Raw genomic sequence first — 17,085 nt, 5'->3', positions numbered from 1 at the left:
GGCGGACAAGACTCGAATACGTTGTACGAGCGGGACAAAAGGCAGGAAATTGCACGGTATCGCGTAGCGAGCCCGCACGAGCAGCGGATCGGAGGGCCGCGGATAGACGCCGATAAAAACTCGTAAATTAATTCCATGTTGCGCAGAGGTCCCCGACGCCATGGAGCCTCGTGCCAACCTCGCTTAGTCATGACTCCGCGTTACTCCACTCGTCGTGTTCGTCGCTCGTAGATTACTGTAATGGCCGCCTCGAGATACTCGCCGATTCGATTCGCGAAAGATGGACATCGAATCGGGTAAAAAAGAAGAAACACGCGAAAGAAAGAAATCTGAGGAAGGGACACGAAAATAGACAAGCCGGCGGAAGCGCGCTTTCCTAACGAGCGTGATACAAAAATAACAGGGCTACCCCTCGGCCGAGCATTATTTACATAACAGTACACTTTAACGTACAGATTTTTTCTTCGAATCGTTACCAATTTCCGTTGGATATCGGAATTCTATTCCGAGATGCAACGATGCACGAGCGGAAAACGATTGTTTGGAAAAGAACCACAGGCACACGGCTCTCCGACCAAAATTAGGGATATACATCGCGTCGATGTTTGAAAATCTTGATTACAAACGCTCCATTCGGACGATAGTAGTAGCCTTGGAAGCTCTCTGAACGCTGTAGTTCCGCGAAACGCGATCTGTTAGCTCGTCTCTGATTTCGATCTATGGAATATCGACGTCGGTCGATCGAAATAACACGTCAAATTACGTAATAGCGAGACCGCGTTTGCGTGTCGCCGGTTTACGAACAGATTGAAGCCTGGCCGAGCGCAACGCGGCGACGAAACGCTCTGTCGAGAAGACAAACTAGGTTCGGTCGTTCGCCTTTCAGCGTCGTGTTACGCCGTGCGAACACGAAAAACCTACACAGCATGGAAAATGGAAAGCGTCGACGAGCGAAAGAAGAGAATGGTGGCCGCGCGCAAGCGAGCCCCTCCAGTCAGCCCTCTTGATATTTCCTTTGAAACGTCAACGCGATTCTTCTATCCGGATATCACGAGCATCCCGCAGGTTGTTCGATATCGGAGCGATGCATCATCGTCCGTAATTTTCTGCCTACATCGGTCGCGATTTAAACTTAGAATCGTTGCGACGTTACCAAGTTTCACCCATGGAGAAAATAGAAACGATATAACACGAACGCGCACGTGCGTATATGAGAACCAGTGTTAATGTACATCGCGGTATGCCATTGATAACTCGGTCGTTCTCTCTTGGCACTCGCTATCTCTAGTTCGCGCTAGGCTCGATTTTCCATCGTCGACTATCGAGAAACCTTGTCGCGTTCTCGGCGGATAATTGCGAGATTAAGAAAGTGGAGCATCGGCACGACGCGCTTACTTATGAAATTGCCTGTAACTACAGCATCGGCTTGTAAGATTTACCGGCGTGTCTCTTATTCGAACTCGACTCGGTTAAATCCTATTTTAATCGAAACGCGAGTGCGTGCGCCAGCGTATGGCTCGTTTCCTAGAATAGGCAAAAACGACGAGTTCGTAGCGTAATGAGCACAATAGCGGGCCAAAAAGGATCGCATTGTCATAGAGTTTTGCTGGTATTGTGTTGGTGGTGTGCCGTGGCCTGGTACGCGACGAAGCGTGCGCGACGACAGTTCGGCTGCCAGGGAATCGCTTCATTAGCGCCACTTTCTTCGTCGCTTCGCGTCACCCTTAACGAACGACCGAGCAGAGGATACGACGAAAAGGGGTGGTCCCGGCCTCTTTTCGTTACCCCGTGAATCTCCCTCGAAAACTAACATCTTAGTAACGATGCTTATATATTCTTTCCTGCGTTTCTTTTTAAGGGTCTACTACGACTCACGCTCTTACAGCGCCGCTCAGATTGGTGTGGGGCAGCGAGGGCAAAGACGTCGAATTACCATGCGACATCACTCCACCGACACCGACCGACTCCGTGAACATGGTGCTTTGGTTCAAAGACACCGCTGGGATACCTCTTTACAGGTAACGTTCTCCCGCCATTCCATTCCTTTCCTTCTATCTCGTCCGGACAAAGGACAAAGCTAGCTGTTGTATCCTAATCCCGTGTATGTTATTTGGCGTAACACGATGGACCGAATTTACAAATCCATTTTTTTCTTTTCTCTTCTCTGCTTTGGTCACGCAAAATGTACGATAAAAGAATGATAGCCGAACAGAGTAAAGATAAACGACAGACATCGATTCACCGTGACTTTATTTTACCGGATATACGCGTTCCTTTGACATCCGTTTCGCCAACTTGTCGTTAACGCGAAATCCATCAGGAAGGAAGAAGCTCGAGCACGAGTCGCGTGGTCGCTTGTCGACCACGCTTAATATTCCTAGATGCCATTGTTCTGACATCGTATCTCGAAATATCTCAAGCCAAGCATCCGAAATAGGGTTCCTCTGTACCGTCTTGCTCTATTATGCAGTCGGGACTCTGCCGTCGTTCTTGGAAATAAGCCGCGATCCTTATCACCGCTATCTTATTCGTCGACTCTCAACAGCCAACGACCAGTTTAATCAAAATGATCGCGCGTGCTCCACGAGTCGCGATTGACCGTTCGACCGAAAGTAGGATTGAGGTAGATCGCGTAACGTAAATAAACCAAAAGACCGTCGAGGATGGTTGGCATCGACCGTTGGAATTTCTTAATACCAACGAACTTTCAGAAATAGAGTGGTGGATCGTCATTTCGTGCTGACAAATACACGTAAACAGTGTATTCCGGATGGTTTATTTATGAACGGGAGTTGTAAGTTTGTCCGTAAAATGGAACGGTCTGTTTCAGTGTCGGCGAGCCATTAATCGCGAACCGGGCATCGTTGTACGAGCGCGAGATTACGGCATAAAGAATTTTCCTGGGAAAGGGCAAACGCGTGGATTCGAAGAGAAAAGAAAATCCCTTTTGCGGCTGGGTCTGTTCCGCGTGAAAGAGCGATCGTAAAAAAATACGCCGGAAAGGAGGGACGTCGAGCGAGACGAACGCAAAGCAGGTGGCTTTGAGATTTTACGAGTTCGGTTATTCGTACCAATGGTCTGTGCCCTTCGACACAGTTTTTTTTCCTTCGGCTCCCCACGAGGCTCGTAGCAGGCAACCGTCAAGAAGAAACGAAAATCCGAGGGAAGAAGAGCGCGGGAAAGAAGTTGGTACAGTTACGAAATAGTTGGAGAAGAGCGAGACGTTTACAACCGGCGTCACAATTTGCAGCAAATCGACTGCGAGTTGATTCTTTTTCCGTCGTGTTGCCGCGGAGATTTCCTCTTCGACATTGCGTAACGGTCAACCGTTCGCGGTGAATCTAAATTCGCTGACTACGTGCTTGCCAACTATCCTTTTTTTCTCCGTAAATAGATGCGCGTGCTAGAGTTAGTCACTAAAACTGGCCAAGGGGGGTCCACGGTCCGGTGTTTACCACCTCCTTTTACACCCGGAAACGTCAACTCGCCCGATCGTTGACTCGTCGATTGTCGAGCCAAGAATTTCGACCTGCTGATCGGCAGAATGCTCCGGGTAACCGGGTAACCTCGCTACTTTGATCTTGATGCCGCAGCGAAAGGAAACAAATTGTGTTCGACGATCGAAAAACGTTGCTCGTCTTTCTGCGCAGCCTGGACGCAAGAGGCAAAGATCTCGCCTCCGCCGTTCATTGGGCGGTCAGCGATGATCTCGGCAAGAGGACCTACTTTCAGATCGGTGATGGCCATCGAGCTAAGCTCAAAGTTACCAAGGTCACATTCAAAGACCAAGGAATCTTCAGATGTAGGGTAGATTTTATCAATTCCCCGACGAGGAACTTTCGGGTGAATCTCACGCTCGTCGGTGAGTATCGTCCAAAGGGTAGAACGTTTGCCGTTCGATCGTAACAGGCGTAACGAGTTCGCGTTTTTCTCCTCTTTCCAGAAGAACCATCCAGACCTGTGATATACGATGCTCAGGGGCGAGAGGTGACAAGAGTGGCTGGACCCTTCTTGGAAGGTTACAATCTCGACTTGACCTGTCAGGTGTCTGGGGGTAAACACTTGTACTTTTTTCCAACGATCCAAGTTCTTGCACAGTTGCCCTAATCGTGTTATTATTTATCTTAGGAAGACCGAAGCCTACGGTAGTATGGTGGAAGGACGGTAAGATATTGGACTCCGTCGTTGACACAATTTCTATCGGTTCCCCGAGCAAATTCACGGTGAACCGTCTTTTCATCAACGAGGTGACGAGATCGTTGTGGGGCACGAAGCTCGAATGCAGAGCTCAGTCGGAGCAGATGACCTCTCCGATCGTTCGCGAAGTGCCTCTAGATGTTTACCGTGAGTATCGCGTAGTGTTTTCTCGTCGACTGGCTTTGACAACGGCGAAACAAACGACGCGGTTCAGAAAGGGCAATCGCGAGTGGCGCGCGAGCCTAACATCTGGCAAGAATAAAATAGAACGAATAAGCGCGCTCCACAAGGTCGCATCTTCGAATCTTAACGCGTGCTAAAAGCGATCGCGGACGGCTTAAGCGACAAGTTAGTCCGATTTAGTTCCGTCCACGCGTTCTTCTCCTAGCGTTCGCCTTTTGCGTCCGCCCTGTCGATATCTTGCACGATCCAAGTCGTTCCGAGGAAAAAGCGTATCTACGAGCGCGCGCGGCTTCTAAATATTACGTAAGCCGCGCGTATTTCTCGCGAGGCGTTCAAATTTCTAGCCAGATCGAGGCTGTTCGATGTTCGAACCGCACCGCACGCTCAATGGCTTCCTACGTTGCAACATAAGCGCCGGACATCCTGCGTGGCAAGAAATATCGCTCTTATTCATCCGAATGTCCTGCGGCTCGGCCGACGAACAAGAAAGAAATTTAAATATAGTTGGAGCTAGTGACCCGCGGCGGAAGCGAGATGAATTCCAACGATTTCGCGCGGGCCTCTTCTTAACTCCTTTGACGGTCGTATTTCGTGGAATTGTCGTTGAAAGTAAAAATACGCGGTTCGAGTGGCGAGCATGTGGCTCCCTCGACCCGTTATTTTCGCCACGGCTCGAACCAGCTATAGGACTCGTCCTCCTAGCAATTTTTTGTAGGCAGTCGCGGATCCTTGGAGAATCGCTGAAGCGATCGAGCGAGAAAAGGAACGCAGGCGAAGCAGGCGTTTTCTTCGCGGCATGCTATCTCGATCGAGTATACGCACGAACGAAATTCGTAATCGTCGATTCGTTTCGCAGTGAAGCCTGCGATCGTAAAGATCGTCCTGATCGACAGTCAAATCTACGCCGGGCGTCCGCTCGCGGCACGCTGTGAAACCTGGGGAAGTTCTCCCGCTGCCAGGATCATCTGGAGGCTAGGCGGACAGACGATAGGCGATCCCAACGTGTCGACTACGCAGAGAAGCAATTCGACGATCAGCAAGCTGGCTCTGGTCCTTGGCAAAGACGACAATGGCAAGAGATTAACCTGCAGAGCCGAAAATCCCAGATTTCCCGGCGGAGTGCTCGAAGAAACTGAGATCTTGGACGTTGCCTGTAAGGTTTCCCTCTTTTTCCATCTTATCAAACGATACGTACATCTTCCCAAAATGACACACAGCTTCTGTGACTTTCGCGTTTAGACATACCGGTTGTTTCCATCGACCTAGCCACCGGTTACGTCCTGGATACTCTCAGAGAAGGGGACGATCTGAAGCTGGTGTGCGACGTGGAGAGTAACCCACCTCCGACCCGAATCATTTGGTACCACAAGGTAGGAAGAGCTTTTACGCGATTACTCGGTTCTAAGAGGGAGTACGAATCACGGGCCCTTTCAGGACGATCGATTGGAGCACGACGTGACCGGTGGAACGCTGATAGCCTCCAACACGTTAACGCTGAGGGTACTCACTCTGGCTCATGCAGGCGAGTATTCGTGCGAAGCGGTGAATTCCGTGGGAGAGGGTCGGAGCCCTCCGATTTTCGTTCAGATGAAATGTAAGTACATGTTTCTCGGCTGCTACTACTGCAATTTCGACTTTCTCAACGGAGATTGTTCTGCCGGATAGACGCGCCGAGATGCAGAGCAGGTTACGAGCGACGCGAGGTCACGGCTGGTCGCCACGAAACGGTGTCGCTACGCTGCGAAGTCGACGCTGTTCCGAAAGACGCGGTGCGATTCTCTTGGACGTACAACGGAACGCGCGGTGACGTGTTGCCGATGCCAAACTCCAGAGCTCGGAATAACGGGCTCGTTAGCGTTCTCGAGTACACTCCTACCACCGACGCCGACTTTGGAACTCTGGCTTGCTGGGCGAGCAACAGCGTCGGCAGACAAAGGACCCCTTGTGTATTCAACATCGTGCCCGGAAGTACGTGTCCTTGGAAATTGATAACTAGAACAAATTCCACGAAAGCATGCCGACGAAACTTCGACGTTTTCGCGTGCTCTTCCGCTTTTTATTTGAAAGCGTCTCGCGGTAAAGGGACGAAGCTTCCTTAAGAAGCCAAGTTCAACGTGTTTCGTCGATAGCGCCATTTCACGGCCGTTCGATTTGTCGACCAAGTTTTCGAATTATCTTTGACGACGAGTCACTGTTCCTCTGTAAAGTAACGAACGTTACGATTCGCAGAGCCACCGCAGCCACCGTTCGACTGTTCTCTGCACAATGAAACCACCTCGCTGCAAGTGAATTGCGTGCCCGGCGCCGATGGTGGTTCCCCGCAATACTTTTTGCTCGAAGTTCGAGGGATACCGAGAAACTCCGGGGTCGTTCAGATGAATCCGCCGACGCTCCACGCGCCTCAAAGCGACCAGGGAATGGTCGGAGACGTACCGGCGATATATCAAGAGAGAAATCCAAGGCCAAGCTTTCAGCTGCACGGTCTTGAACCCGGTTTCGATTACACGTTATACGTGTACGCTGTGAACGACAGAGGAAGGAGCGAGCCAGCGCTGTTGGAGCATATACGAGTGGCTGAAGTTATCGGCGGGAAGATCGAAAGAAACGGCTTGTTTCTGGAGGATCTGAAAAAGGCACTTCCCAAGGCTAGCTCGGAAAATATGATCATCGTGATCGCCTTGACAGGTACAGGTAATCGAATATAGGAAAATTTATACACTCACGTGTTTCACACGACACGCGTCCATGGACGAGTGAAAGCGAACGAGATTTTGGATCGAAGGTGCGGTGGCTTTGATCCTGATCGGTATCGGGGTGATCATCGGGTTGGCTATCTGCAGGAGAAGGACCGCGTCGCCGCTCAAAGACGGTCCGGACGATTTTACCACCCCCACCTACGTCTCTGCTCAAAGGATCGAGCCAAGGATCAGATACTCGGGCGACAGCAGACGTTCTCAAAGAACGAGCTTGTACATCGAGGAAAATCGAAACGGTAGACTTTTCTTCGACTCTCGAAAAGCATAAATTTCGCAAACGTTTTAACACGCGAATGCTCGAATCTTTGAAAATTATTTGAAACCATATAATTGCGATCTTAGTTGAGTTAATGTTCGCTTCTTTTTATATTTACAGAACCGGATCTTCTACAGAGAGTCGAGATCGATCTACACGATTAATCTTCCAAAGGCTGCTTTTTATTTTGTACAGTTAGAGGTAAAACGTCCATCCTTGTTTACTATACTTGTACGCTTTTCGCGACGCGCTGTGTATATATCGGTCGGGCACAAGTGCCTCTTTCCTTAGGATTTAGGATAGTAATTCGGTAAGGCATAAGAGAAGAAGAGAACAACATGATGCATCGTGAGTTTCCTCCGATGATTTAACACTGTTTCCAGAATTCCTGTACCTGTTTTTTTTACAATAGTATTCGAGGAAGTATCTTTTAAAACGTCGGCTAGATGACGAACTTTAGAACGTTATTTATTGCATTTCTTGCTGTAATTTACGTGCCATATTTTTTTCTTTCTTTGTGCCTTTTTCTTTTTATTTTCTTCCATCCGGATGAACAAAAAATAAAAGTATTATAGGTAATTGCGCGACGGTACTCATCGACTCGTGTCTTTATGATAATCGATGCTTCAGCGGAAGCTTGTCGTTTCTCGTAGATGAGCGGAAAAACTTCGCGTTTACGACGAAACGATTTCGGCGTATCTTATCTTGAGATTTCGAAGAAACCTCAAAGATTATATCTCGAGATTTCGAAGAGATCGAAAACGTTTATCTAATTATGTAAATAGCGTACGAAAATGCTGGATTGTATTATTAGCGATTAAACGGCCAAATAAATTTTTACGTAATATCAGGCGTGTGTCTATTCGATGTATGTTCTCCCCAACCATCATGCAGCGTACGTAGTTCAGAGCGGAACAAATAGTTTCTAGACCAAATGTAAAACGCCTCCGATACCGGATGTTTGGTGCTATCGATTGTTGGTAAAAAACGTGCGTTTAACCATCGACGCGATGCGATATCGCTGAAAAACATAACGCGTCCACTGTTTCGACAGCAGCTCCAATAAACAATTTTACGAAAGATCGTAATTTTGCTGGCGGTCGTAGCGTTCCAATTCGGACGAAAGATCATGATCGTGCGATTTCGCCGGAATAGATAACAGACGATGAGAATCAACAACATCCGACGCCCGTAAATTATACGATATTTCCGCTTATCCAGGATCGAGAAAGTGCGCTGATCGAAAACAAACTGTATTGTTTAGCGTGATACTTCAACTTCTGCGGTAAATACAGGGCCGTCCGTTTAGTTCAACGTTTTAGCATCGTGTTGGAGATCCTGCCGAAGGCGTTCGCGAACAATTGCAAGCAGGTGAACCGGCCAATCTAAACATCCCGTTATATGTATGTATACGATCACTTGGATTATTTGTTTAGTCCTTTCAGGGGATCGTTACTCTCTGAGCGAACATGATTTCCGCTTCCCAAGAGCAGGCTGTGGAAATCAAAAAATTATCTTACGCGATAATTCGTGCTAGAATACCGCGATACGGAAAGTTTGAAACGCGAAAATGTAATGGCAAGTAATCGATTTAATCTTTGATCGAAACTAATCGGAGATTAGTAAACATCGCCCGTTAAACGGCTCGTTACAAAACGTCGATTCGCTTTGACGAACTGCGCGACGATAAGTTTGATCGTGCGCTGTTTATTCGTTATTTACGAGTAATCTTGCATAAATATACGTCGCAATAATTATAACGAATTATACGTTGACGGGTATTTGGACGCGCACGTACATACGTCGCGTATGCAAACTAAGGAGAAGGATATAAAATTTACGATATAATATATAATGTACGCAAATACATTAGTCATACACGTTCGATTCCAATTATTACCTGGCAACAACACATAGATCGCACTTTGTATTACACATTACGAAACGTAATTGTAAACGCGTCGTTGATTTGTAGGTAAATGCGATGCATCGTTATCGTATTCGATGACAGGGACTCGTTCAACATCCGGAAAGGTGAAAAAACTTTGACGCGATGATTCTTCGATCCAACAGCTACTTTACATTCATTACCATCGTTGACGCGTTTCGGTGCCGGGGCGGACATGGACACGCTCCATTGGTCGAAACTTCATCAACGTCGCGATAATCGTGTCGTCGATTGCGACAGATATTCTATTTTCACTGAATTAGTTGCCGCCGCGCGACAACCAATTGCAGGAAAAATTCAATTAGCATTACCAACGTTCGCAGTAATCGCTTTACAGATTGCCAGACGCGTTAAAGCGTGACCATCAACTTTTCCCTTTATCGCGTTTCATCGTATTCTGGAAAACTCGTGGGTTATCGATGACGAGAAGAAAAAATCGCTGCACAAATTCGAGTGAGTTGAATAGCATAACGATCTAGAAGTATAACTACCGTGTAAATTTCAAGTTGGTTCGCGTAACTTCAATCTCGTATGAAATATTCCGCGAAATGAGGGAAAACCTCGTAAGCAAGACTCGTTGCATCGCGTAATAAGTACGGGAATAATAGGAAAACTAATAAAGTTAGCTGACAGGAAAGGTGGAGGTTTTCGGGATTCGAGATGAATAGGCAGCGGGGCTCACTGGCGAGAAGATACATAGTTGTTAGGCGACAGCAAGCGTATCCAGTCACGAACGGACCGGGCAAAGTGTAAGCAAATGCGGCGTGCATTCGCCACTATAATGAAGATGCAAGCGGACCGGTAACGGTTGAATGCAGTTGCGTATTACAGAGGCGTACAGAGGCGGAGGAACCACCGTGTCGGACAGATAATTAGGTTATACTTTGTAGCGCGGCAAGCATGGTATTATCGTTATCGTCATGGGAAACGACGCTCGTAGAACGCCGCGGGGTATTCGTGTTATTTTCAACGAACCTGCCACCCCGTCATCGCTTATACCGGTTAAATCTCGCTCGTCCGCGGTAAATGCTCCCCGCGAGGTGAATAAATCCTTTAATTTGCGTCGGTGGCTTTCAACAATTCATAGATTTTTCAATTTTTCCATTTTCCTTGTTCTCACCCAACTTTCAGCCGTTCCTCCCGCCGCTTACCTCCGACCTTTCCGATTCCTATTGCGCGTAATTTCGCTGGCACGCGCAATTACCGTCGAGATATAATTTCGTTTCAAGAACGGCGCGCGTTACCTTCGTTCACCGAACTGTCCAAGAGTTAAAACGGTGCTTCGACCAATCACGGAATATTTGTAGAGTCGCAACGACATGGAAAGCGTGGTGGAAAATTTTAGCCCGAGTCTCGGCTAACGGCTGAAAAATTTGTTCGCGGAACGACGTTTCACGGGACGGACCAAGAGCCAAGAACGAAACTCTTCAACGGGCCCGATATTTTGCCATTCGCGTTCCTAACTTTCCAGACTTGATTCTCTTGCGACCGTCCCCAAAGTTGAAGGAATTTAATCGACGTGAAATGACCGAAGCTGGGGCTGACGCCACGTATTCCAAGCATCGAATTATGTCTATTCCTCGCCAACTTTTCGCCGATCGTTCGCCGAAAACGTGCACGACAAAGAAAAAATAGACGGGAAATAATTTCTACGAACGTCCTTGTTGGCGTAAAGAACGATTACCCGTACGAGCCACCGCCATTCGTCGTACAAATATATTGGGTTAGCAACTAAGTGATTGCGGATTTTGTCATTAGGTGGTAATGACAAAATCCGCAATCGCTTAGTTGCCAACCCAATATTAGCTTAAAGAAACTCTACGGTTTGCGTTACGCCGGACCACATAATTTTCGGGGGATTAGTTCGTTTAATCGAATCAGAATAGTTATAGTGTATTCGTTATATTCCACTAACCGATATCAACCATGTACCTAAAATAATTGCAGCCATTTACGGCAATATAGTCTTCGTTAAATAATTCATGACTGCCCCACGGATGATGAATATGATTTGTAATGCTAAGAATAGTACAGACACAGTATGGAACATCCAATGAAATTACCTTTATCTCAATGTCCAATACTATTATATTTATGGCGCATAAATTATTATAAATCGTAGAGTTAGAAGCAATCCCACGACGAGAAATTGAAACGCGGTGGCGGCGACGGTGGCACAGTGGATTTCATTTAATTTTAGCGCGGAAGATTCGTTTGTACACAGCCGATGGTGCACCACCGTGTTTACCGTATCGATACAACCGTGTTCGAGTTCGAGGACTTACTTTAATACCATTAAAACTTGACCACATCCGTTCGAAATTATCGATAAAAGTTTCTAATGCTTTTCATAGCCTTGGATTACGCGCAAATTCGATAAGACTAAAGAATTGTACCGCGCACGAATCGCAAGGATAAAACGGGACTACCGATCTCGCCGATATTTATCGTTGATACGAACGGATCGAGAAAGAACGATCGACTCGAACGATTATTCGAACGTTACCTTCTAGCTTTTTGAGAAAGGTCGTACGTAATGAATATCCTCGTTAATTCATTTGCGTGTCGCAAAGCAGAAAATTTAATATGGAATAACGCATAATTTTAATTAACGTAACAGTAATTATAAAATGTAATTACACACGTAAATACCATCGACCATTAAGTGCATTCGATATGCAGCGATTGAATCGATCCAGCTAATAATGGGAAAATTAAAGTTCGCGCAGGATATCGTTCCAGGTAGGATATCCGAGATAGATAGGTACTTTCCGTGCATGTTCGATAACTGAAATATCAGTATCATACCGCGTATCATACCGACGGTAAATGTTGTTCAATCGGAGAAACGAAAGGATGACGAAATTACACCTAATGCCGTTTCGTAATTTGTTCAGTGACCTAATTCAAAGCGACGGCCGCTCCAAGATTTAGTGCGATTTAATCCACCTGTTGGCGAAATAAATCCATCGGGACGATTCGATCCCGATCCCGTGTCATCGTCTCCAACTTTTTGAATTTCCTTCGGCGAGAAAAATCCGATCGACGGTAAATCTTCGAGCCTGACAATCACGACGGCTCGAGAACACACCCTCGTTTTTACTCCTCTCCGGAGGAGAATTGCTTTATCGCTACCGCGCTACGACGCGACGCGACGTCCCGACCTTCTCGCTTCGACGTCGTCTAATCTCTTTCTTTCCACGGTCTTCTATACAACTTCGATTCGATGTGGCACAACCGACTTCATCGATCCACGCGACAATCGAAACACCCTCTAACACGCTTTCTACCCGGCAAATCGACTGCTCGAATATCAGGATTCGATTCCAGTTCACACGATCATATGCATGAGCCGCGATACTCTGAAACCCGAGGTACACGAGCTTCCACGCTGCGCGATGAAAAATACATTGGACAAAATAGGTTTATGGTACGGAGCTAGCTACCGCGTGCACGTTATTAACGCTCATATACAATTTACAAGGGTAGAAAATTGATTTCATAACAGCGTCGGAAGACGATAGCGTACATCGCTCGGCATGGTGCCGTAGCTAATTGTTTTCCATAACGCGCGTGAAATATTCTCGTCAGAGTAAAATGATACGACGTAAAATCCGATTTCGTCTATCTCGTAGATGCGCTTTCTTCTCGAGTCCGTGACGTTCCCCACGGAATGGATGATCTGATAACGCGTAAACGTTTCCGATCGTTCCGTATCACGACGTCACACATCAACAACAACGAACAAAGAGCTAACGTGGTTTAATTATACGTAAAACCTTTCAGTTTGGAAGATGTAAAATGGCACGTCCGGTGATTCATCGATTCGATGTCTCAACTTTCTCCTCTGTCCTTCTGTCGGACTCTCGAATCGTCGTGACTCTCGCAATGCGGGACGTAATTACGTTACGTTAATTAATCCAGCATCCTCCTCGCTCCGTATCTAGCTCTCTCTCTCTCTCTCTCTCTCTCGCTACTTTCGTCGTTTGCCAACGCCCCGAGCTCTTTTAATTCGAAAGGAACTCCCGATGAAACGGAAATGAGTTACCTCACTTCCGTTTGCAGAAGATTTCACGGTGAATTTGCGAATCCCTCGGCTCGCTGTGGACTAGACATTCAGCACGATTCACCACCACCACGTTCAATCTTCGTCGCTAAGATAGAAAGAGGGTTAGATTCACCTCGACCATTCGAAGCCTGCCCCGCCTTTCGATTCTCACTTTTTCTCCTTTGCAGCTTCTCTCCCGCCATGCAGATAGACTGCCCGGATCTGCTCATTCTTACGGATGAGCTGAAAACCACATCGAACGACAGAGATAGGTCAGCTTTGCATGTCCTTCCCTCTCACACACACACACGCTTTCCTTCCCTTCTCTCATTTATACAAAATGTAGGGAGAACACGAATAGAGTGACGATCAACGGCAACAAGCTCTTCTTCTTCCTTTTCTCTTTCCTTCTGCCACCAAAGCACCCGTTAGACAGAGCGAGCGATAGAATCTCTTTCGCTCTTGCCTTCTCTTTGCTGTCTCTTACGGGAACGTGCAGTACAAGTCCTATATCTGCCGCTAACCTAAATTTCAACAGTTGGGTGAAGTTTTCGCGGCACGCTTTGACTGTCGACCGTCGTCACGGTCGTAGGTTGCAAAAAGTTCAATTTTCAAGCGATCGATGTTCGTTTCCATCGCTTTAAGCTAGGAAACACGGTAAAATTCATACACGATCAGACAATTAATACTCGATGGAGTTTCCCAGCGAGATCGTTTCGCTTTTCCTGCCTGATCGCTTTTCAAGGGACCGCTTTGACGCGGCGGCGATGCTTCGTTTTCTTTCGTCTTCGCGCGATACTCGTTGAAACGATTGCTGCTCGAAGCCGCCGAGCGCCGAAAGCTCGCTTTGTGATCTTTCCATTAAAATTTCGATTAAGGACGAGACCGAGAGCGGTAGTGTTGTATCGTGGCTCCGAGATTTCAGGCTCCGGTATCGATAGCGCCCAGCAGCATCGACCACGAAATACATTCTTTCTCGCGATACTTAAATTGCGTGTAAATCATTCTCGCTATACACGTGTACGTGGTACAAACCAAAGACCTGAGGTGATATTGGCTACAGCGCGTTAAATAATCACTCGGTGTTTAGGTCAACAATATATTTTTTAACAAGTTGATCGCGTCGCGTATCGCTCTCGGTCAATCTCGCTGCGCGGTTACAACTCCACTTTATCGCTTCCTGGTTCGAACTTAACTGTCGATCGGATTCGATTCTTTTCTTTTTGTCGCCTCTCAATATTTCCACTATCCACGCGTTTGTTAGGCATCCGCGACCGTTGCCACGCGCGTCTTCTTCCCGAACATTCGGCGGAAGGAGCGTTGGGATATTGATGGCTCATTAGGCACTTCGTTTTGGCGATACACATCGTTGCCGAGCGCCGCCACAGACCCAAATAAGGCGCACTTCTTTCCAGTTACCCGCCGGTAAACTGCACTCTTGACAATCGCTACTCCGCGTTTTCCTCTAACTTAAACTCGGCAGGAGAATACTAGCAGCGTGTTCCCGTGAGAATCATGACGCGAGATGAGAGACGTTTTAGCGACGTAGGGAACGGAACAACTTAAAGTAGACGGAACAAGTTTTCGCGACAGCAGAAGGAGACACGCGTTGGTTTCGCACGCGATAATTTGCCAGCCGGTCGAAGGAAAAACCATGCTGCTCCTCGTCTACGACGAGCAAAGTTCCGATCGATAGTTGCCGCGCGTTCGTTTTTTCACCTTGATGAGAAGAATGCGAACCGGTGAAAATGTCGCGCGAAACGAACGTCGCAAAAAAATACCCTCCAAGCAGCAAACCCTGGATGTTGGTAAAATTTCGTCGATGGGGAAAATTTCTAAAATTTTCGACCACGGAAATCACGAAGCACGTTGGAACGTTCGCGTGTTTTTCACCGCGGAGACGCGATTCTCGACGGGGGATTAAAATATATCGCTGTCGATAGTTCGAATGATTTTCTATGAAAAGGTCGGGAAAGGGGTGAGTGAAAAAATTGATTGGCAGCGGCAAATCGTTAAACGAAAAAAGCAAATACGGTAAATACAGTACATTCCCGTAAAACACGCGAAAAGCAACGGTTGCTTCGGACAATACAGCGACGATCAGTTATTTCCGATCGAGCGAATAACATACATAGATATTGCAAAGGGTAACGGCACGGCGATCGTTATCGGTGTGCACGTTACCGCAACCGCGAAACGCGTGCTCGTGAAAATGAAAAACTTGGGATAAAGGTGTCTTTATGAGGCATTACAAAGTAGAAAGGGGATGCGACTCGTTCTGTCTTGAATTACGACGCGTACCACCACCGTTATAGTTTCGAACAAGAGCGCAGGTCGTAAAATATTTAGAGAAACAGTCGGGTTTCTGCGTTGTTCGAATTGGAAACCGACTTGGAACGTACGAGCTGCTTCCGTAAAAAAGTTACGACTAGGTTGCGTGGATCGCTAGGCTAACTTTTGGTAGAAAAATTTTCCAGCGATCCGACGATCGCGACGTAAATCGTCGACTTATCGACGAGAAAAAGAGAAAAGCGAGGATAATCGATACGATCTTGTTCGTCGGCCGCTGTTCTTCTACGCTCTGCACCGAGTAAATATTTGAGGGAACCTCGCTCGATTCGGATTCAATTTGAATGGTCCTCATCGCGTGGCTCGGTTTCTTTTAGCAGCGTGAAATATGATCGAGGGAACTAGCGGGAAACGTTCGGGAAACTCCAATCTTCGAAAAGGAAACTAGTTATACCGAACGGACACGGTTTTCAACTTTGGCCACCGCGTGGTCGATACTCGGGGGACAGAGAAGTCGAAATAGGTAGACTGATTTCAAATTCCACTTCCATCAGGTCGCGACTAGCCGCAAACGCGAATGCGAGTGTAATTCCAAGTTTTCTGAGAAATAGAGAGGTGAGGCAGGAAGGGTGGTGAAGCGACAGCTGCTTTCACATTCATTTCGCGGTGAGGGAGCAGACCGATGCCGAGAGAATCCGAGAACGATCGAACCTACTACGAACGAGACCTGATCATCCTAATGGAAATTGCTACCGAGCCGTATTTCGCCTGACGTTTTCGGCCCGGGGTCAGTTTTAAATTTCACTTTTGTCACCGAGCAATGCGAACAGAAACGGACACAGCCGCAAGAAATTCAATCTCGCCGCTTTACGCCGCGCCACCGCGTCATGCCGGCTAAAAGCATCCACTTCGTGTAGCGACAGTTTGTTTTACGGACACGAGCCACCCCTGCTCCAACCGTTCGCTGTCCGGTTTATCCTACGCCCCTTCCATCCAACGCCTTCCCGTTTTTCCTTCGCCCATTAGCCAGTTTCGCCCGTTTCTTACCCACCCGCCATTTCCGCTCGCGTATCTTTCCACCAACATCGGCGACGCTAAATGCAACGATACATCGTTGAATATTTTTTGGCAATGAATGGAAACGTAGCGCGACGACCAGCGAAAAGCACCGCGCGGTATCGCACCGCCCTTTTCGCTAATTAGAGTAACGCCATTTTCCGTTAATCAAACATTTCGTGCGTGTTTACTTTCAACCGTTTTTACGACTAAATGCATCCGTGTAATTACGGTAAAACCGGGCGAATTGGCTTCTTTGTTGAGCAACGATGCGTCAACGGAACCGGTCGGCGTTGAGAGAAATTCAACTTCTAAGAGGGTTTGCCTCCCAAGTTGGGTCCCGCGGGAGAGA

At 47.4% G+C, this 17,085-nt stretch overlaps 1 protein-coding gene across 8 annotated transcripts in view; it reads left to right on the top strand.

Annotated features, from left to right (window-relative positions):
- The window catches only part of LOC100746743 (synaptogenesis protein syg-2), a 23,695-nt gene extending 15,453 nt beyond the window's left edge, over nt 1–8,242 (top strand). For 6 of the 8 annotated variants that reach the window (XM_024369266.2, XM_012388449.3, XM_024369265.2 and 3 more), the window contains 11 exons: nt 1,859–2,018; nt 3,651–3,862; nt 3,944–4,054; nt 4,129–4,344; nt 5,237–5,533; nt 5,620–5,750; nt 5,815–5,974; nt 6,046–6,348; nt 6,610–7,071; nt 7,163–7,372; nt 7,513–8,242. In XM_024369266.2, coding sequence (XP_024225034.1) covers nt 1,975–2,018; nt 3,651–3,862; nt 3,944–4,054; nt 4,129–4,344; nt 5,237–5,533; nt 5,620–5,750; nt 5,815–5,974; nt 6,046–6,348; nt 6,610–7,071; nt 7,163–7,372; nt 7,513–7,556 — 2,190 coding nt within the window. In that variant the 5' untranslated portion in view covers nt 1,859–1,974 and the 3' untranslated portion in view covers nt 7,557–8,242. Of the gene's footprint in view, nt 1–1,858; nt 2,019–3,052; nt 3,562–3,650; nt 3,863–3,943; nt 4,055–4,128; nt 4,345–5,236; nt 5,534–5,619; nt 5,751–5,814; nt 5,975–6,045; nt 6,349–6,609; nt 7,072–7,162; nt 7,373–7,512 lie in introns of those variants that run through there. The other 2 variants (XM_024369264.2, XM_024369267.2) reach the window with 2 other exon arrangements.
- The last annotated feature ends 8,843 nt before the right edge of the window (nt 8,243–17,085 follow it).

Source organism: Bombus impatiens, unplaced genomic scaffold (assembly GCF_000188095.3).
Source record: "Bombus impatiens unplaced genomic scaffold, BIMP_2.2 scf_0548, whole genome shotgun sequence".
NCBI lineage: Eukaryota > Metazoa > Arthropoda > Insecta > Hymenoptera > Apidae > Bombus > Bombus impatiens.
This window is presented reverse-complemented; position numbering and strand designations above follow the sequence as displayed.